The sequence below is a fragment of the Mercenaria mercenaria genome, chromosome 7 (genome assembly GCF_021730395.1).
Source record: "Mercenaria mercenaria strain notata chromosome 7, MADL_Memer_1, whole genome shotgun sequence".
Lineage (NCBI taxonomy): Eukaryota > Metazoa > Mollusca > Bivalvia > Venerida > Veneridae > Mercenaria > Mercenaria mercenaria.
Genome location: NC_069367.1, coordinates 2,111,434 through 2,134,399, shown reverse-complemented (window position 1 = coordinate 2,134,399; position 22,966 = coordinate 2,111,434). Strand labels below are relative to the sequence as shown.

General features: G+C 34.7%; 2 protein-coding genes across 6 annotated transcripts in view; one reads left to right on the top strand and one right to left on the bottom strand.

Annotated features, from left to right (window-relative positions):
* LOC123555179 (uncharacterized) overlaps window positions 1–18,147 on the top strand; it is a 202,738-nt gene extending 184,591 nt beyond the window's left edge. For 4 of the 5 annotated variants that reach the window (XM_053547369.1, XM_053547368.1, XM_053547367.1 and 1 more), the window contains 18 exons: window positions 309–515; window positions 1,477–1,692; window positions 1,822–2,021; window positions 2,427–2,720; window positions 3,701–3,928; window positions 4,246–4,404; window positions 6,284–6,419; window positions 7,002–7,188; window positions 8,243–8,364; window positions 8,784–9,001; window positions 9,279–9,467; window positions 9,918–10,088; window positions 11,588–11,608; window positions 12,946–13,022; window positions 14,115–14,249; window positions 14,620–14,933; window positions 15,477–15,638; window positions 16,117–18,147. In XM_053547369.1, coding sequence (XP_053403344.1) covers window positions 309–515; window positions 1,477–1,692; window positions 1,822–2,021; window positions 2,427–2,720; window positions 3,701–3,928; window positions 4,246–4,404; window positions 6,284–6,419; window positions 7,002–7,188; window positions 8,243–8,364; window positions 8,784–9,001; window positions 9,279–9,467; window positions 9,918–10,088; window positions 11,588–11,608; window positions 12,946–13,022; window positions 14,115–14,249; window positions 14,620–14,933; window positions 15,477–15,638; window positions 16,117–16,198 — 3,118 coding nt within the window. In that variant the 3' untranslated portion in view covers window positions 16,199–18,147. The remainder of the gene's footprint in view (window positions 1–308; window positions 516–1,476; window positions 1,693–1,821; window positions 2,022–2,426; window positions 2,721–3,700; window positions 3,929–4,245; window positions 4,405–6,283; window positions 6,420–7,001; window positions 7,189–8,242; window positions 8,365–8,783; window positions 9,002–9,278; window positions 9,468–9,917; window positions 10,089–11,587; window positions 11,609–12,945; window positions 13,023–14,114; window positions 14,250–14,619; window positions 14,934–15,476; window positions 15,639–16,116) is intronic. The other variant, XM_053547370.1, reaches the window with a different exon arrangement.
* A 3,118-nt stretch (window positions 18,148–21,265) lies between these two features.
* On the bottom strand, window positions 21,266–22,730 carry LOC123555710 (L-xylulose reductase-like). The gene has a single exon (XM_045346299.2). The coding sequence runs from the start codon at window positions 22,370–22,372 to the stop codon at window positions 21,920–21,922; it is 453 nt and encodes a 150-aa protein (XP_045202234.2). The 5' UTR covers window positions 22,373–22,730; the 3' UTR covers window positions 21,266–21,919.
* Between the last annotated feature and the right edge of the window lie 236 nt (window positions 22,731–22,966).

Here is a 22,966-nt window from a genome sequence, read left to right as displayed (position 1 = left end):
CCTCTCGGGTCGTAGCAAATCTTCGAGCTCGAGATTCTAGCTTTACGGTAATCGACATAAAGGTAGATTTTAAAACTCAACGGAAACATGATATTCGTTCTAAAAGGTGTGATAAAAATAAATTTAAACATTTCAAATGAATAGTTTCTCACGAATTTTATCATTCTTTTTAGTAGCAAAAAGTTTTGTTGTAACACTATTTGAAAGATAATCTAATATATGATTTCATCATTCTGGCTTGAGGTTTTGCCTCATTTCATCTACAATACAAAAAAGGACAAAACACCCAAACAATTTCTATTGTTTAGGTGCCGGGAGCAGCACGAACGATGTGAAAACTGTTCTCGCAGTTGCATTCTACAGATGAATGCAGGCGGAAGTAGAAATTGTGGCGTGTCTGCGGAAGATGATACAGGAAAGTCCCCGAGAATCCCAACTTGTGTATCGTGCTGTACAAGAGATAACTGTAGTAGGCTCTGCAGAGACTATCATAACGATCGATGTAAAATGGTCAAGTAAGTTTTATTTTGTTCCTCCTATAAAAGAGTGGGTTTATTTTCTACTTCCTGAAGAAGAGTTCGTTGTACTTTTTACCTTCTTAAGTTGATACCTCTTACAGCATAGTAAATATTATATTCTACCTCCTCTTAAAGAATGGCTTTTATTTTCTACCTAAAATAGAAGAGTTAGGTTTATATTCTACCTCCAGCAGAAGAGCAGTTTTTTGTTTTATTTTCAACCCTCAACAGAAAAGTGTCTTATTTTTTACCTCCTATAATATTCCATGGCTACATTATGTTTCCCTGAAACATAACACATTAATTTTGCTTATAATTATTCAATAATTGCGGCTTAGTGATTTCTTAAATAAAGGATGCAGAGACAATGTATAAACTACTTAAATGGTAGTAAACACTGACATTTATAAATTTTCTGCCAGTCAGTTCACTTTCGAAAAAATACGAATTCTTTGAAATTTCTCTTAATCAAAACGTTTCAAATTTGGTATTTAAAGCTTTAATGACTTTGGGATACAATGCTTTGGGATACAAAAACTGTTTTAGTTAACCCCCCCTCCACCCCCAGCCCCCAAAAAAAACAATATTTGCTCGTTTTGTAAAATATTTGAATAATAACAATGTATGAATTTTAAAGATCAGAAAGCCAGATATAGCATAAGAACTTTTACCTGTACGTAATTATGTACAAAGCGGCCCTCTGAACAACAATTCTCTCCTTCCAACAACACTTGCTACTGACTACAAAACACGCTTATTGTTCTTTATTTTACCTCTCTACAACAACAACCATATTTTTCGTCTCCCAAAGGGTGTTGTTGTAGAGAGGGAGCACTATAGAATTAAATATTGCCTACGTACATTAATTAAACTTTGATTTCTCAATTGTAAAACTGTTAAAACTGTAATTTATTTAGAGGCATGAATCTGTTGATGCTGGTTTTGTTGCAAATTTCAGATGTCAGAAGGGGTCATTGCTTCAGTTTGAGTTAAGTCCAGTATACCCGCCAGGAGACGTGTTTTACTGCCATGTTGAACCTATTCTTGGACAGAGATTGTTAGTTATTGAGTATGAGGTCAATCTCCACAAGAACTCAGAGCTGCCGTTTTTTAAAGGAAAGCTTACACTTCATACAGATGTCAACTGGCAGAAAACCGGGAAAATTCAAGGAACGTAAGTACTTGTTGTTTATCTGTATAGAAGTCAAAACACACTTTAATAACTATTCTGTACTTTGGGGGATTCTAATAAAGGGGAGTAATTCTGATAATAATTTACTGCTATCCGTCACACTTTTTGCAGGGACAGTATACTTCATGCGGAGATAGACTCACAGCTAAAGGAAATACCAAACTTTATAAAAGGAAAAGTTGGTGACATGCAAGTAAGGGTTGGTAAATACAGCGTGGACGGGGAAAGCAGGTTCCTAGGAACTGTCACTTCGAACAATAACATTTCCATACAACCTGATTCACCTTTCGGAATTAACCCAAAACAATTTGGTTAGTAATATATATTAACCATATATCTTTTGTATGTCTTTAACAGGTCATAAATCTTTAGCTAGTTAATGTATTATTTGAATGTGTAACCACAATTTTGTATCCCAGAAAGAAATTAAATATGTCGTTGGTGTGAAAGTGCGGCAGTGTTCCATTTTCTATAAATACATGACAAATTATTGAAAAAGATAATTACAAAATCGATGTTAAGAGCTTAGCTTGAAGAATTTGATTACTTAAACATTCATTTTTCTTAAGATTTTCAATATTGAAGAGTTGTTTGTATGTACACTTGGAATATCTACACAACATTGGAATCTTAGAGAAAGTTGAAAAGAAACTAGAAGTTTAAAATATATGTGGGTCGCAATGTTTGGCAAACTTGTTCATTGCTTTACATTACAGAGAAAGAAAAATGTAGTGACAGTACTATGAAGTGGGAGAATGTTGTTACAGGCAGAAGTGACGATATTTGTAACATTTCAAAGAACCTTATCGCCAGTTATGAGGGAAACTCCACCTACCTGATTTTTGATAGGCAAAAGGCTATTCTTAAAATCAAGTTGAATGAGAACATATCACTTCTTAAAGCAGTACGCAAGCCAACAAAGGTGTTCAACGATACATTGTCAGCCAATATGACAATGAATGGAACACACTGGATCATCGTCATGGCAGGAGAGGTTGAGGACTGTCCAGGTTGGTAATGTAATTTATTTATTTTGTTGGGTTTAACGTCGCACCGACACAATTATAGGTCATATGGCGACTTTCCAGCTTTGATGGTGGAGGAAGACCCTAGGTGCCCCTCCGTGCATTATTTCATCACGAGCGGGCACCTGGGTAGAAAAACCGACCTTCCGTAAGCCAGCTGAATGGCTTCCTCACATGAAGAATTCAACGCCACGAGTGAGGCTCGAACCCACATCGATGAGGGGCAAGTGATTTTAAGTCAGCGACCTTAACCACTCGGCCACGGAGGCCCCGGTTGGTAATGTAAATAACGTTACTAAGCATTGAATTGAGTGAAAGAATATATTTTGAGACCAAAACGAATTGTTGAACAATTTATATTTGCAGACAAAGTAAAGACAATATACGGACATTTAGGAGTTATAAAAGTCAATATTCCTGATACACTGATATTGGCAAACTTAGTTAATTCAATGTCACCGCTGTGCTGACGTTTGCAGATTAAATAAAGTCAATTTCGACATTATACGGACATTTACAGAGTTATATAGGTCAATATCGCCTTTACACTGACGTTTTTAAGTCAATATCGTCAATATACGGACATTTACACAGTTATAAAGGTCAATATCGCCTATATAGTGATGTTTGCAGACTAAGTAAAGTCAATATCATCACTATACGGACATTTACAGAGTAAGAAAAGTCAATATCGCCTATAAACTGACGTTTGCAAACTTAGTTAAGTTAATGTCACCGATATGCTGACATTTGCAGAGTTATAAAGGTCAATATCGCCTATAAAATATTGCTGCAGACTTAGTAAAGTCAATATCGTCATTATACATGTAGGTCGTTCACATCTAGTTAATACTAGCTTTCTAAGAGATATTACATTGCAATTTGCAATCTGTTTACAAATAAACCACATTTTTGCAATGAGCTATCGTTCTTAAAATTCAGGTAGTTTCATTCTTTAATTTCAGGTGTTTTCAGTTTGGATCTGTCAGATCCGTACTATCTGCAGTCACCGCTCTATCACTTTGATGTGGGGATAGAATGTCCAAGAAAATTTAGAATAACTTTTACAGTTCCGACCGGAGACTCCCGTGCAATGTCCAAGGATATGCAGATACAAATTCAGGATACAACAGGGACTTTTATCCTCAGGATACATACAGTCGGAAATCCAAACGCTTATGCTTTTAAGACTGGTAGGTATTACACTTTGCTTTAAATACAGATAACAACTTTTATCAATCGACGTCTTGCATATTTAGATTTATGTTTTTTTCTCCAAACTCATTCCCTTAGTTGTTGTAACAGTTCTACTACATGTATAGAACAAAAATAATATGCAGCTTTAATTAAGACTTTTAGAATTGACCATTCTTATTATTTATAACCGAAAAGATTTAAAGTTTGGTTTAGTTTTAGAATATAAGTAATTATATTCTGGTTGAGTGTACATGCACTTTAGAGTGCACAAGCCTGAGTAAACTAAAACATTATATTTTCTATTATGTTACAGTGCACGAGCCTGAGTCAACCACTGCACGAGAGGTATTGACAACGGAAAAGCCTAGTTACACTGCACCCATACATTTCTCTATTCTGTTTATTGCGGTAGTGTTTGGAGCAATAGTTCTTCTTGTGCTTCTGCTCATCTTTGGAGTAGCATGGAAACAAGGTGAGGATTAAAGTTTATATTGTTGGAGCAACAGTTCTTCTTGTGCTTTTGCTCATTTTTAGTGTAACATGGAAACAAGTTGAGTATACGAGTATACAGTTAAAAGTGCAATACTTTTCCTTGTGCCTATAATCCATATAATCCACTTACAGCTAGGAACCGAAATGAGGGTTAAAGTTTAGTAGTATACTTTGGAGCGATATTCTTTTTGTACTTCTTGTCATATTTGTTGTAGTCTGGAAACACGATGAGGGTTAAAGTTTATAGCGTTGGAGCAATAGTTCTCCTTGTACTTGTCCTCACCTTTAGTGTAGCGTGGAAACAAGGTGAGAATTAAAGTTAATAGTGTTTGAGCAATAGTTCTTCTTGTGCTTGTCTCATTTTTAGTGTAGCATGGAAACAAGGTGAGAATTAAAGTTTATAGTTTTGGAGTAATAGTTCTTCTTGTGCTTGTCCTGATCATTGGTGTAGCATGGAAACAAGGTGCGAATTAAAGTTTGTAGTGTGGGAGCATTATATCTTCTTGTGCTTGTCCTTATCTTTGGTTTTGCATGGAAACAAGGCAAAGGTTAAAGCTTATACTGTTCGAGCAGTAGTTCTTCTTTTGCTTCTTCTCATCTTTGATATAGCATGGAAACAAGGGGAGGATTAAAGTTTATTGTGTATGAGCAATAGTTCCTCTTGTGCTTTTGCTCTTCTTTGATGTAACGTGGAATAAAGGTAAGGATTACAGTTTATAAAGTTGGAGGAATAGTTCTTCTTGTGTTTCTTCTTGTATTTAATGTAGCATGCGATGAAAGTTAGGGTTAAAGTTTATAGTGTTGGTACAGTAGTTTTTCTACTGCCCATCTTTGGTTTAGCTTAGAAAAAAGGTGAGGGTTAATGGTTACAGTGTTGGTGCAGTAGTTCTTTACTGCTTGTGCTCATTGATGGTGTGGTTTGGAAACAAGATGAGGTCTTCTTGTCCTTCTGCTCATCTTTGGTGTATCTTGAAAACTAAGTGAGAAATAAGATTTATAGTATTGAAGCAATTGTTTGTCTTGTGTTTTTGTAGTATCTAAGCAGTAATTCTTCTCGTGTTTCCGCTCATCTTTCGTGTATCATGGACTAAAGTGAAAATTTGAATTATTAGTGTTGGCGACATAGCTTTTTTTGTGCTTCAGCTCATCTTTGGCGTAGCATGGAAGCAAGGTGAGGATTTTATTTGATAGAATTGGAGCAATACTTCTTCTAGTGCTTCTGTTCGTCTTTGTTGTAGCATGGAAACAAGGTGATGGTTAATGTCTATATTGGTTTAGTAACAGTTATTCTTGTGTTGCTGCTCGTCATTATTGTAGCGTGGAAACAATGTGAGGATTAAGTTAAAACTGTTTGAGCCATAGTTCTACTTGTGCTTTTGCTCATCTTTGGTGTAGCATGGTAAAAAGATGAGGATTAAAATTAAAAGTATTGGAGTTGTGCTTCTGATCTGTACACGCAATTATTATATATATATGGATTAAAGCTAACTATTTTCGATGAGAACTTTCTACATTCGAAGCAAATATCTTAAGACAGAATATGTAAGTGTAGTTCGGAAATAGTAAATATTATATTTTAGGTTTATTGCAATGTATGTCAATAATTGTAATTTTTTTTTATTGATGCACAATATGCCCGATTCATTGTATTATATAATGTGCATTATATATACCTGAAATCTAAATTTGTCAATTACAATCAATTACAATACCCAAAACCTTATCTATGTACTGAAAGATTATCCCAAAATTTACGCAATAAAAAAGAAAAAGAATTATATCATTTAAAGTGACTTGCATAACATTTCATATTGGCAGCTATATATAGAGATATTTATACAGACCTTTGTATACTTCAGGTATACCAGAAGGTGACATTCAGAGATTCAGGATACGCCACCTTGTCTTGTTGGTTGTCTACATCACTTTCCAGTTTATCTATGCTCTCTTTGTCTCCATGTCGGTGTTTGTGATGATCGTCATAGCTGTGAATGGGTAATGTTACATTTTCTATATTTAGAACATTACTCATATTTTAGGCTTGTTAGTCATGTGACCAGATATTCCATTATTTAGTACCTTTGAAGCAATTTCTACTAAGTATATGAAGTTTATCCCATTGATATATGCATATATTGTCATAAGATCTGCATTTTTGTCCTGATTTATTAACAAAATACATATAGACAATAAAGAGATTAAGAAATTCAATAGAAAGCAAGAAATTATCGACTGCTTCCTGAGGTCAAGTATACCTTACTTTGTAGCAGCTGTTTACATTCTGTAAAGGCCTTTGGAAAAATAGAACGCCACTTAGCAAAATAATACCGGTAGCTGATTCTGTTTGACTGAGTCTGTTCATGAAAGGTAATAAATTTGTGAAACACCACTTAGCCCCCAACCCCCACCCCATTAATGCCGGCTTAAATTCATAGTTATACAAAACTTTGGACGGACTCAATGATGTCAAAGACAACACTGAACACCATTGATGCAAGTTCATCGATCATATATGCGTTAATTCATCACATATGATACAACATATTCAATTGTTCAACTGTTGTATTTAATAAATAGGGAGACGACGTCATTTTTGAAGCAATACAATCAGCAAAGATCTGTAACAACGGCATTAAGTCAGTTAGAACTAGATTCTATGGAGTTGCACCTGAGGACAGAAATGGCGCGACAGAATGCCGAGGCATCAACCCGGAAAGCAGACTGTCATTCTACCATACAGTCAGTGATTGCTGATGTTGAAAAGGTACATATTTTGAAGAGTAATGTTGAAAAGAGACTTGTTAAGGATGTAGAGTAATAAATGTATTTATCTTTTCTGGTTGAATTTTGTTAGAACTCAGTAAGACTGTATCACATAACACCTTTATGTAAGTAAGCAGAAATAATTACATTGATGTTGGATCATCTGAATTCATTTAAGCAATAATTGATGCGTCCACTATAAAAGAATTTTTTACATAATACACTAACAATATAGTCCATAAATAAGCTATCAGTGTCATCAAGTATCTGAAGCTGGAAAGTCACCACATGGCCTGTAATTGTATCTGTGTACGGCAGACATATCAAACAGAACAAATACTGTCTACATAATTTTGTATATTATACTGTTTAATACGTCTAATGGTAACAGTTGCTATTACTTAAATTACTTATTATTAGCAATAACACACATTATCCATTTAGAATATATAACACAGTTCCACCACTATTTCGCTGTGCATTGCGATGCCTGAATGTTTGAAGTACAAGTAGGTTGTAACAAAAATAACCGTCTAATTCAATTTTGATTAATTTAAATCCAGCCAGTTTAACTTTAGAATATTCCACAACAGTTCAATCTGAATTTAGTGTATCCAAAGAAATAAATCCCCTCTTCAAAGATGAGTTTTTTAAATAAACAGTGGTGATGTATTTCCTTAAAGTATTGAAAGTCCCAACAGAAAATATTTTGTTATTAAGAAATACTGGATTTTCATTAAGGTCTTATTGTAGGTTCTTCCCTGTCTCCAGACAGCTCTCTATTTATACTATAATCACGAGAAGGTTGCAAAACTTTATGTACCACCAAGAATATAAAGAAGGTTCTGAAAAATCCAAGAGCAGTCCAAATTTAAAATAACCATGATAACGTGTTTATCAGTATTGTGGTAGAACATTCTGGAACACCATAGATTATAAACAACTTATGTCTCAAACCGAGATCAATATACAATGGGTTATCAATAAAACGTGGCTTTAGGGGAAATGAAATACACATAACATTTCAGATGTTTCGATCTGGGTTTTATTTTCAGTTACAGAAGTCAATAGAGACAGCAGCCATCAATAAGGTACAGAGACAGAGCATCAAGAAACTTGTAACAGAACACACTGAAGCAACATTTGATGCATTTTCTAGAGATATACAAAAATTCAGGTCGGTTGTTTAGAATTATGATAAAATGACTAAATGTCTACAAAATATAAAAAGACTTTCTCAGTTTGAGCATTGATCTTAAACTGTATTAAACTTCCACTTCTCGTGCTAGTCAAGGTAATATGCACTGAAATTCAAAAGATGCGTTACATGTACAAACAAAGAGTTGAGTTAAGGTAGTGGCACGTAATTGTAGGCGGTAATTTCCGTTTCGGTAACGCATACCTTGCGTTTCGGCATGCGTTGGACGATACTGAAGCTAATGTGAGCAAGTGGCTTTCGTGCATACCGGAGAATACTGAAATCTTATACGGAGTATACGTATAATATAACTAATTGTAATTAACTAATTGTAATTACATTCCAGATACTTTAGAAAGTCATTTCAAGATGGTAAATAGTCAACATGTATATTTTAGGGATCGATACCGGAAGTATGAGCAGTACGTGCTAGACAAACTGCGATCTGAAACGGAGAGTACATTACAGAGTATACAGCGGTCCAAATGGCTGCGTGGTGCACAATACCTTTACCAGATAGTAGCAATCAACAAAAAACTCATGAATCCAGGCTCAGACATGGTGTCGTTTATGACATGGGTCAATATGGACACGGATATGAAAAATTTATTAAAAGGTTGTTTTCACATTGATTGTAGAGTAATATTTTCACCAGTATCGCCCTGTTTCACTGCCATTGGTTTTTTGTTTTGTTTTCAGTACTTTCTTTCTATAAGTTATATCAGTTAAAACTACAAGTAAATGAACAAGGAATATAATACACATCGGATCTAACAAGTCTTTTTAGTTTCAGTATTTTTATCACAATGACATTTTGAAAATACTAGGGAATAGTTCGATTCTCTGTTTTTAAATAACAGGACCATTTATTTACTATTTTCTTTCTAATTCAGGTTTAACGCTCTCTTTACCTGACTTGCCAGACTTAAGGAGAAGTCAGTTTATAGAAGCTTCTGATAGGCAGGCAAGGACAGCAACTCTGACTCACAAAACACCATTATCATCTCAAACTATGAATAAATGGTTTGTACAGCCGGACTTGCATACCAAGAAGGTGAACTCAACACGGACTAACCCGGAGGGTAGGATAAAAAATACTTTGATAAGCGGACTGTTTTTTTTATAAATGCCAATTTATCCGAAATTGGTGCCATATCTGTTTTGCTTAGCAAAAAAAGTTGACAAGTTCCCTGAAATTACACAATGTCATCGGGCCTCGAAAATGTCTTATTTTCTAAGTTTTTTATGTAAAGAAGAGTGTATGATCTTGTAGTAAAGAATATACTTGAATGAGGCATTATGTTTGTCACTGCCCTTGAACAAATATATATCTCTGTGCTTAAAATTATAATCTTGACCCGAATGCCATTCAAAAGCTAAATTTTCTTTTTTATCTGTCACTGTTACATCCGCTTGGCACGGATTAGCATTCTTGCTGGAAAGTTTCAGGAGTACAAGTGCGTAAATATTTTCCATTCTTAAGTTTAAAATTTGATATTTACGGGTCCTTTATGTCTCTAATGTTTTTGCAGAGAGCACAAAGAAAGTATCCACGTTGGATCCCGGAAGTTACGCCATCTTCCTTGTGTTCATGGTGATCATCGATATATTCTGGATGCTACACCGTATGATAAAAGCTTGTGGGATTGGACAACTTCTGTTGTACGGCTACCCGGTATATGTGGATGTACGGGAGAAGAAAGGTAAACATGCAAAATTTCATATTTCATAACACATGTAAATGCATCAAAAAGAGTAAGAACTATAGAAGGAACTATTGTAGTTCATGTCTCTATCAAGCTGATGACTGTACTTACCTAGATTATTGTACCCCCCGACAACAAAGTTGTAAGGGGGGTATACTGGTTTCAGGTTGTCTGTCTGTCTGTCCGTCTGTCTGTCTGTCTGTCCGTCCGTAGACACAATCTTGTGCGCACCATCTCTCCTCATCCCCTTGACACAATTTAATGAAACTTCACACAAGTGATCAGTAACAACAGTAGTTGTGCATGGGGCATGTTAGGTTCTTTCAGAAAAAAACTTGCAGAGTTATGGGACTTTGTTTTTTGTTACTATACTATATACATAGACACAATCTTGTGCGCACCATCTCTCCTCATCCACTTGACACAATTTAATGAAACTTCACACAAGTGATCAGTTACAACAGTAGTTGTGCATGGGGGATGTTAGGTTCTTTCAGAAAAATAAAAATTGCAGAGTTATGGGACTTTGTTTTTTGTTACTATACTATATACATAGACACAATCTTGTGCGCACCATCTCTCCACATCCACTTGACACAATTTAATGAAACTTCACACAAGTGATTAGTAACAACAGTAGTTGTGCATGGGGCATGTTAGGTTCTTTCAGAAATTTTTTTTGCAGAGTTACGGGACTTTGTTTTTTGTTACTAAACTATATACATAGACACAATCTTGTGCGCACCATCTCTCCTCATCCCCTTGACACAATTTAATGAAACTTCACTCAAGTGATCAGTAACAACAGTATTTGTGCATGGGGCATGTTAGATTCTTTCAACGACAAAAATTGCAGAGTTATGGGACTGTGTTTCCTGTTAACATACTATGTACATACAGTCTGCATATGCAAACTTGTGCGCGCCTAATCTTCCGAACCCTTGCACACAATTTAATGAAACTTCACAGAAGTGATCAGTACCAACCCTAGTTGTGCATGGTGCATGTTACGTTCTTTTAGATAAATATTCTGCATAGTTATGGGACTTTGTTTTTTGTTACTATACTGTATACATACAGTCTATATACATACAGTCCACATAATTATGCAATCTTGTGTGCGTCAAATTGCAATGTACTGTGTCAGTGCATGGCGGGGGGGGGGGGGGGGGGGGGGGGGGGGGGATGGGGGTACATTCATCTCCTTTAGCGATAGCTCTAGTTGGTATCAGAAACACGTTATTCTACAGCGTTAAAAAGCGAGTAATTTGTTGTCTGTGATCACAATTAATACGCTACTAAGACGCTAAACAAAAGCAGTTTACGTCGTTAATACTAAATCTTTTGTGGCGAGGTCGGTAATACCATTTTATGAAATGAGAAAAGTAAACAGGTAAGATTTACCAATGATATACAGTTGTATTTTGGATCTATCAGTTATAATTAGATGCTACAGAAATTACATACATAAACAATATTGTGCTGTGACCATACAGGTTCTATTCAACACTACGAGGGTAAGTATTTGATGAAACGTCATGTATAGAATACCATCAAGGGCAATAATAGTATACCAATTAGTGCATAGACAGTTAACACACCAATAGTGCATGAATAAATTTCTAATTAGCAGAAAACGTTTTCAATACTTATATAATACTTATGTAATATTATATAGAAGAAATATGACAGCAAATGATAATTACATTTCATTTCTATGTCCTTTTTATAGGATATTTCAAACACGGTCCGAAATACTGCTTTTGCATATTTCAGTGGAACGTAGCAATACAATGTACAATATAAATGTTTGAATTAATTTTAAATGATTACATTTAAACGAATCGCTTCAATATGAAGTGCAAAATAACTTGTAAAATGTGATACACATACACTTTCCTGAGCATCTGCACTTGAAGCCGTATATCGAGCAGCATTCCATCCTTATCCAGCCATGTGTTAAAACAACGCTTTTTAACGTGTTTACCCTCGCTTTTTGTACATACCTTACTCAATACTATTCTTATAACGTTTCTAAATACATATACTTATCTTAAGGAATGATAACATATTAGAGTTTTTACAAAAACTGCTAAACATTGCTCTATGTTGTAAACATACTGTCACATGTTTGACGTTGCGGGAGTGTAATAAAGCCATTAAATAAAAATGATAATACACTAGTGTAATAAAGCTTTGACGTCGACGTCATTTATAGTGCAGGCGACGTCGGTCAAATTGACTTGTTTATATAGTAAAAGAAAGTCGAATGTTTTATGTTTCGACAAGAAAGGCTAACATGTGATAAAAAGAATATTACATTTGTGACTTTCCACATTGAATTTATTAAACTCGTTGAATAAAATTCATAAAATGCTCGGCAGAGCCTCGCATTTTATTATTTTATTCAGCTCGTTTAATAATTTCAATATGAAAAGACATTCATGTAATATCCTCTATATATTTATCTTAAGGAATGTTAACTTATATAAGTTTTTTACAAAAAGCTACTAAACGTTGCTCTATGTTGTAAACATACATGTTTATCTTAGGATTTATGTTCAGTTACATAGCAGTGCTATCGGACATTAAAGGTCATACACTTTTCATTATTTCAGATTATGAATACTTTCATATATGATTCTAAAAAAGCTACGATACATTATTCATTACGTTCACTGTAAAGTTTTTAATATGTATGTTATCGTCAGTATATGTTAACTGACATAATTTGCTATCGAACGTGCGAGGTGTTACACTTTTCATAACCTATCACAAACATACTCAAACCGAGTTTGCTGTTATTTTCCATAGTTCGATTAAACATTATCTACGTTTCCTTTAATTTGTACAGAGGGTCCAAATAATGTAGAAGTTAAGAAGAGCAACAAAAAGTCCTTCACGAGCAAGTTCAATACTATTTTGAACAAGGTAAGTAACTTTATACCATATTTAGTTTCATCTATCTTTCATGCTATCATGTCTAATGTATGTACTATTTTGTTAGTGACGTATATCTATCTTTCATGCTATCATGTCTAATGTATGTACTATTTTGTCAGTGACGTATATCTATCTTTCATGCTATCATGTCTAATGTATGTACTATTTTGTTAGTGACGTATATCTATCTTTCATGCTATCATGTCTAATGTATGTACTATTTTGTTAGTGACGTATTATTTTGTTAAACGGCCATCCTATTTTCTTCAAGCAACATGCTATCATGCCTAGTGTGCGTACTATCTTATGCCCAGATAGTATGTTCACTGGACATGATAGCACGTTACTTTGTCGGTTAACAAAATAGTACGTTATTCTGAAAAGATAGTATATACACTGACCATGATATAATATAGGATGGTCGTTAACACAATAGTCCGTCACTCTGACAAGATAGTATATACACTGGACATGATATAGCATAGGATGGTCGTTAAACACAATAGTAAGTCACTCTGACAAGATAATATATACACTGGACATGATAGCATATTCCTTTGAGTAAATATGATGGTCTTGTAACAAATAATACGTCAATCTGACAAAATAATACATACGTTAGATATGATAGCTTGCATGTCAACATGGTAGTACAGACATCAACTAGACATAACAAGATCTTGAGAGAATGCTACTCTAAATAAAGAAGATAACCCGTATTCATCTAACATAAGACAGCTGTAGAATTCCATAATGTTGAACTGTTTATGCCATATTTAATTTCAATAAGTTACTTGATACAGTACTATTTTGAACAAAGTAAGTAACTCTTGGTGCAGTATACTAGTAATTTCATTTATTTACTTTATTTAGTACTATTTTTTCTTTACATTGCAATTTTGGAATGCCGAAAGATTTACAGATAATAGAGGTGTGAAAAATGGATAAGTATATAGATTAAATTCAGCATCTATGTCGTACATTATTAACTGATAATAACAAGTCTGAGTACCATTACGTGATCTTTTTAGCAACCTGAATAATAACATAAGGGTGTATTCTATTCTGTTTTTTTTTCAGGTATTGTCAACATTATTTATACCAAAATTGATTGGAACGCTTTTTGTTTGTCTGATGGTCTATTTTGTGTCACTGTGTGCATACAAGTTTATAAACAGAGAAACATTCAGTTACTTGGGTTACCATAATGACATGGTAAGAACTATTTCATTTTCTGTTCACATAAATTAACAATACTGTCAGTTAACAGCGTCAGGTAGGAACATTCAAAGCACTTACCGCTTATACAGAGGAGTAAAATGACTGATTAAAATTACACGCAGGCATATAATCGTTAATAAAAACAATTGAAAATTTCGGCATGACTTAAATCATCATTACAAATAATCTAAATTAGAAATCTGTCCTTACACCAAACCTTAATGAGATGATTACTGAAAATTCTTTTTACTCTCTATATTATTAAGGTACTTCTTATAAAAGAAACCCTGAGTATTCAAAACCGATGAGGACAGAAGATTGCTACTGTCTGTTTCTGTAATAGTCTTTCTTTTATGATTTTCAGGAGGATATCATGCGAATAAATGAAGATGTTATGAATCGGCGATTAAAATCACATGCTGAACGTATAAATGGTCTCGAGTACAAGATGTATGAAAATGCAATGAACATAAATATTCAGAACCATCAGTATGTTTTAAACCTTGTTGAAACTCAATGGAAAGCTATAGAACAGTCTCATACAAATGCTTATTGCACATACCTGCAAAGGATAAATGTGACAGCTAGTTGCCATGGTGATACAGGGGAGGGTACTTTGACAGAAGTGAGACCAGACAGGTGCTCCTTTCCGCCAGTGTTGCCAACTTTGTACACAAGGTAAGTATTTGTCAGTAACACAAGTAATTTAAACTATTGATACTGGATTTTGGAGAGTAGGCTGGCATACATCAGCCAGAATCTGCAAAAGATAAAACTCCCTCTCAAGCATGTAAATTGTGGTCCGCATTTAAAAGAATGCATTTTATCGGAAGTCAGAAATGGATATGTGCCAAGAATTAATTTTAACAAGATATCTCACAACGAGTTAAGTAAGAGTTACGGATAGACTTCCTGGAAGTACAGAGCTTCCAGAACACAACCAGAGAGCCATGCATCCCAAAGTAAGGTGGTAACGATTTCATTCAATTCATCTAAATAGAACCAAACGAAACAGACTTTATAAAAAGTTAATTTCACGGAAATTAATTGAGCCGAATCCATTAGTTATCGACAATAATTAAAAGAAAAAATAAATTCGTTAAATGATTGCAATTAAATCAAACATAATATTCATGAAAATAAATACAAAACATAAGCATTCTTCTTGCACATAAATGGCTAATTTTTGCACAAGGCACAAGCGTATTTTACTTTTTTCAGAAATGTGACGTCATCATCAAAAATCGCCGGCATGCAGTTGGATGGCTTTTTACTTAATATTCGTAAACTGATTAACGACACGTGTTACATCATTGTAATTTATTTATCTGCTATCGTTATAAAGGAACTGCTTGGTACTGTACTGTGGATTTATATCAAAAGGTAATACATGCCATGACTCAATGAAATTGAATCTGATATTATTTCGCTTTGTTATATGCCATGTTTCATAGAATCGTCTTATAGATTTAATCAAATCACAACAGCAGTATGACGCTGTCAAAAATCGTACAGTACTTGAACTTTTTTGTGCTTTGTTCCTTAGGGATCATGGAATTCACTCATGTTACTTATATAACAGAGTGTAACTTAAGCGTGATGGTGTAAAAAGTGTTACTCATTTGAATGTCTCGTGAACAAACTCAGCCTTAGTATTTTCTTTCATTCATTGTCGTAACAATGAAACATGTTTATTGATAAAAATAATTGTACATATAGATACTTTTTAACTGGTAATAATTTTCTTTGCATGAAGGATATTGCTGATATACCATTTGTTACTATACATTGTACATAGTTCATCCAGGCTAGTAGTTTTTACCGATTTATGATTGTCTTTTAATTTTTCTGCACGTTTCAGATCCGGTTTTGTAAGTTTGCGAATCATCTATGAGACAGACGAAGCTCCTGGGTCAGCAGACAGTTCCACAACAAACAAATGATGCCCCGATTGAGACAAATACAGATATGATAGGATCATACTTAAGCGACGCAGTTGAAAGACTGCAACAAATACAGTTCTTTTTGCACTGAACAAAGTTTTATTTAAATACTCGTGTTCAAGTACAGTATGATTGAGCACAGGTCGAGGGCTTCGTGAGAATGAATCGGTTATTATAGTGTTGGGGATAAAAGTGTTAAAATAGAGATAATCATCAATCTATTGTATAATTATATTGAATAAAACTTTGATTGCAATGAAGTAACAGTTTAAAACAGCATAGCTTTCACTATTTGACGGCTTTGTTGAAATAGACTATAGGTGTTTATTATAATTCAGTTCAAGCAAATCAGATTGCATGGGTCGTATTTTAGAAATAGACCCCAAGTGTTTTTTAGAAATAAACTAGTTATAGTTAAGATTACAAAGCTTCCATAAATTGTTCGTATGGCAGAAATGGACTATAAGTGTTTTTGTATTTACTTCATGTATAAAGGACGAGTTAATACGACTACAAAGGTGCCAATGTTGAAACGTATTAGATGTATGCAGTATAAACTATTATTACTATGAAGTACGAGTAATATTGCAAAGTTCTACTGTGAGATCGTATCAGCTGTTTAAGTGTTGAGTTGATTAGAAGATATGATGTTTATTTTGATTATATGCAATCTTGTCAGGTTGTTATTTTATTTCTCCATTTTTATGTATGGCGACATACAACAGTATATTTCACTCAAATATTTATTAAACTATTTGCATGGTACACTGGTTTGGATACTGTGCTGCCTCATTATGTGTGATTTATGTTAGTGGACTTCTCTATATCCAGTTCCAGCCTCTTTCAGCATTTTCGGAATGCCATGTGCAACATTCACCAATTAGGTCCGACAAATGCCGAATTGCCTTTTTCTTCTTATTTTTTTAGAAGTTCAGTTGTGATTAAAATGTGCATAAACTACCGACAATAAATTTTGGTGAAAGTAAGAACAAGTTATAAAAATAAATTTAAAATGGGAAATAATCTCATTTTTAAACAAGAGAAAATCTCTAGCAGGCGAACTACTACAAAGGAGATCGCAAGTATCCCATTTGGTGGGAGTTTTTCAAAACGCTTATTGTCATATTTAGAATAGAAACAACACAAAATTAAAGACTAAGAATACTTACCATTGATACATTGAATTTTAAAACTGTCATTAACACCCGCAATTCTTAAGATGCGAGAAAACCTCCAATGGGACCACCCACGGCAATATCCCAATGGGAAATAAATAATCTCCCATGGGAAGACAGACTATTAAATCGTCAAAGGAATTCATATTTTTTTTGATATTTGAAAAAGGAAAAAGTGCAATTCTTTATTGATACATGTCCAAAAAAAATTAAAGAAATGTCAAAAACAAATTGAGGCTAAGTTTTGAGAAAATTTCGGATTTGCAAACTAAATCCAGAGACAGTTTTTACGAGTGTACATAAGTAAAGTGCCATTACGGTATCGACTCACTGTTTAAACCCATTTTACTAGTTTAGACACCAGCGGTAAAAGAGTGTGTTGTTATGTGGTCTGAATTATAACATAAATATTACGAACATAACATTTGTTAAAAGTACTGCATAACATAGTAGACCTGCTGTATTCTTTTTATCGCGTATTAGATTTAGATATTGTATAAACTAAGGTATTAATTTGAAACATTTGGTGCATTTTGGTTAGATATACAAAGGTCTTTTTGTAATATATGTACATGTTTTATTATGCTTTAACATTTAAACATTTTTTGATCGTTTTTGTGTTTGAATTTGTTTTCATAATAATTATAACACATATTGTTATTATATGTATTTTTGTTTTTAACTGGACAATTGTTCAGTCAATGAAAACATGATTTTATTACACTGACAATGTCTAATACTAGTAATTTAATAAATCTGTTTTAAGCAAAGAAAGTATTTATTTGTTTTGTTTGGTATTTAAAGTATCGCCGACACAATTTATGTCATACATTGACTTTCACGCTTTAGTTAACGGTGGGAGAATACTGTTTATGAAAATACATAATGTTCCGCTAGAAAAGTTAGCAAGAAAGCAAAATGAAAGAATAGGCAATACTTATTGTTGTTAGTGAAGAGTTGTTTTTAAAAAGAAACGCTGCATCAAACTTTGAAAGAAATTGTCCAAGTGAAATTGCCTTTATGTGTATATTCATCAAATCTGAGGGAAAAAAAACAAGATGTAGAACGCCGGAAAAGAATTATATCAAATATCCGTAAATTATTATATTGTTTAATGATAAGCATGATGCTCAGGATTTCTAATATTAAAAGTTTCAGTTGATGTTACGTTGCAAAATTCTTTCGTGTGTGACGTTGACGTAATTGAAAACATTAGCATTGATGCCAGAGGAAGTTTCTGATTTTTTTCGGTCTACCTGGAATGTTTAAGGCGGCTCCACTGTGTTGTTATTACTTAATGATGACTGTACCAAATGATGTCTTAGCCTAAAATATCGTGCAAAAAGTGAAATTTTTCATTCCCAAATAATGTTACATTAGTAAGTTGTGGTTTATTAGATTGTTATATATAGAAACTATTACCCCTTAAATGCAACATAATGTGCCAGAAAATAATTAAATAGATAAAATAAGTAATAATTCATTTTACAGTTTAACCCTTAGCCTGCTGTCGGCGATTGGTTTTGCCTTTGCGACCAGTGCAGACCAAGATCAGCCTGCACATCCGTGCAGTCTGATCATGGTCTGCACTGTTCGCTATTCAGTCAGTAAATTTTTAGTAAACACCCCTTCAAATGATAAATGGTACTGCCCATATTGGAAGATGGACCAGTCCATTATAGAAATTTAGCATGGTAAGGGTTAAGCTATAAGTACATAATATAACATCAAGATACACCGTAAGTACAAGTAAATTTTGACTATAATACCGAACAGGTTTCATATAATAGGTATAACTTGATCTCGGGCAATGAGCCATGAATGCTGTGCTGACGGGAATATATACTATATACATAACATAACATCAAGATTCACCGTAAGTACAAGTAACTTTTGGCTATAATACCGGACATGTTTCATATAATAGGTATAACTTGATCTCGGGCAATGAGCCATGAATGCTGTGCTGACGGGAATATATACTATATACATAACATAACATCAAGATTCACCGTAAGTACAAGTAACTTTTGGCTATAATACCGAACAGGTTTCATATAATAGGTATAACTTGATCTCGGGCAATGAGCCATGAATGCTGTGCTGACGGGAATATATACTATATACATAACATAACATCAAGATTCACCGTAAGTACAAGTAACTTTTGGCTATAATACCGAACAGGTTTCATATAATAGGTATAACTTGATCTCGGGCAATGAGCCATGAATGCTGTGCTGACGGGAATATATACTATATACATAACATAACATCAAGATACACCGTAAGTACAAGTAACTTTTGGCTATAATACCGAACAGGTTTCATATAATAGGTATAACTTGATCTCGGGCAATGAGCCATGAATGCTGTGCTGATGGGAATATATACTATATACATAACATAACATCAAGATATACCGTAAGTACAAATAACTTTTGGCTATAATACCGAACAGGTTTCATATAATAGGTATAACTTGATCTCGGGCAATGAGCCATGAATGCTGTGCTGACGGGAATATATACTATATACGTAACATAACATCAAGATACACCGTAAGTACAAGTAACTTTTGGCTATAATACAAAACAGGTTTCATATAATAGGTATAACTTGATCTCGGGCGATGAGCCATGAATGCTGTGCTGATGGGAATATATACTATATAAAACAAAAACATCTCTTATTTATGCCTCAGTTGATGACCTATTTTAGGGTAATTAGCATAGCCTGAGGTGTATATTTCGTCTCCATCCGATACATTCGTATTCAGTGCAAAAAAGGTCAACAAAACATAGCGCTTAGAGAAACATACAGTAAATACACATATTGTCACCATATTGTCAACATTGAAATTTTCAGAGCGATTAATTAGAAAAAAAAACAACAAACAATTTTATACCATAATTTTACAACATAACGCTTCAGAAACAAAACGGAGAATAAGCTTTCAATAATATGAATTGAAAATAAGAATTGTATAGTGAAATGTGTTATGTATCCTCTTACTAAGCTGGTGCTAGGGGAAGTGGGCAGTGTTGCATTTTCCATTAATGCTCATTAACAGACTCAATCAAACCGAGTTTGCAATTTTCACTGTTTGCCTTGTTCTACTTTCCAGATTTTGCTTTCTTTTGTCATTCAAAACGTGACTCTGTTATACCACGCGTTAAAGCTCTGACCAGTATTTATTGAAATAAAAACAAAGACAAATATCAAACAGGGAATGTCACGCACCAAAAACGCAGCCTCCTCAAAACGAAACCCCCAGCACGCAGACACGTGCATCACACACACAGACAGACACACACACACATACACAAAGCCAACTCACAAGGACAAAACGAAAACACAAGCAAAGCCAGCACACAAGGACAAAACGAAAACACAAGCAAAGCCAACACACAAGGACAAAACGAAAACACACACAAAGCCAACACACAAGGACAAAACGAAAACACACACAAAGCCAACACACAAGGACAAAACGAAAACACACACAAAGCCAACACACAAGGACAAAACGAAAACACAAGCAAAGCCAGCACACAAGGACAAAACGAAAACACAAGCAAAGCCAACACACAAGGACAAAACGAAAACACACACAAAGCCAACACACAAGGACAAAACGAAAACACACACAAAGCCAACACACAAGGACAAAACGAAAACACACACAAAGCCAACACACAAGGACAAAACGAAAACACACACAAAGCCAACTCACAAGGACAAAACGAAAACACAAGCAAAGCCAGCACACAAGGACAAAACGAAAACACAAGCAAAGCCAACACACAAGGACAAAACGAAAACACACACAAAGCCAACACACAAGGACAAAACGAAAACACACACAAAGCCAACACACAAGGACAAAACGAAAACACACACAAAGCCAACACACAAGGACAAAACGAAAACAAAGGAATACAGTGGGACACCGCCTTGGAACGGTCAGCGGCAAAATCACCACTGGGGAGCTTAAACCGGTTTATGGTGCGCACCCAACCTCACTCTTACCCCCACCATGTTCCAAAGACACGGGACAGTGTAAATAAAAGTAATCCCCCCCCCCAGGTGAATCTCTTACACACGTAATGGAAACAAAAAGGCATGGCATGTAGAACACAAAAATGCTCGTGCATAAATATATAAAAAGCAAACCTTAAGAACCAAAAACGTATGTACTCAATGCCTTTATAGAAGACAGAGCAACAAGAGAAACACCATTAAGGACCCGACGAAACAGGCCAGAAGACAAATATCAAAACAGTTCGGTCCTGGTAGGATTTAAAAACTGCTAATCATAGAGTCCCCCCTCTTCCGTCAGATCCCTAACCCTAAACCCGAAGAAAGATCTAGAATACAAAATGTGTTCCTGTACTTTATTAGAAGAATAGTATGTTATTTAGATATTTTGCTTAAGACGTGCAGGTTATTTTTTTCTATTTTTTTTTTAATTAGCAATCGGCAATTCTTTGCAAGTTTACACTGACAGTTTTTTGTTTGTATAACAACCAAAACAGTTTTATCATCATTTAGAAAAATCATATTTCACCGCTATATTGGACAGCAGTCCTCCGTCAACCGGATGCAACTGGCCAGTTACCATACTTGAATAGTCACTAAGAAGGTACAATACCGGCCAGACAACTTCCTCAACCTTTGCAACTCTACCCATAGGTGTTTGGGAAGTTAAACCCTTTGCGGTATTCTTTAGATTTGTAACCATAGGCGTCACGACAGTCGCAGGATTGACCGAGTTTACCCTTATCTGGTATGGTCCAAGTTCCAGTGCAAATTGTTTAGTGACCATATCCAGCCCTGCTTTCGAAACATCGTACGGCAAGTAAGAATAACAAGCACCTATTCCGGCCACACTTGAAATATTCACGATAGATCCCTTTACTTTGGCATCAATCATTTTCTTTGCAACAATTTGTGCACAATTTATTGCTCCCAACAGATTAATGTTTAATATTTTCATGATTTCGTCTCTCGGACAATCAACTGCAGAACAACTCTCTCCAAGGATCCCGGCGTTGTTGACCAAACCATTGAGCGGTTCTAAATCTTCGAGCTTTCTTCTGGTATCATCCCAGTTGGATACGTCAGCAAGTACAGGAACAATGTTAGGATGTTCAGCGACTAAAGAGTCAAGAGTAGACTTCGTACGACTGAGAGCATAAACTTTACATCAAGATTTGTTTAGTTCAACCGCTATAACGCGTCCGATTCCTTTACCTGCACCAGTAACAAGAACTTTCTTTCCATTAAAATCGAAAGGCATGTTTAAAGAGATATCCAGTAAAATGCTTTAACACCTTTTCAATTTCTTTTCACATTCAATTTTAAACACTCAAATACATTACTTGTTTATGACATCTTTTTAAAAGATAATTTTGATAACCTAAATGTTCAACGTAGTGCAACGGAAAATATGTATGCTTATATTGTCATACTATGTAAATTGACGTCATTAAAATATCAAGTAAAGGAGACCGTGTGCTGAGGTAAACTGGACATGTAGGCGAACTGGACATGTAGGCGAACTGGACATGTAGGCGAACTGGATATGTAG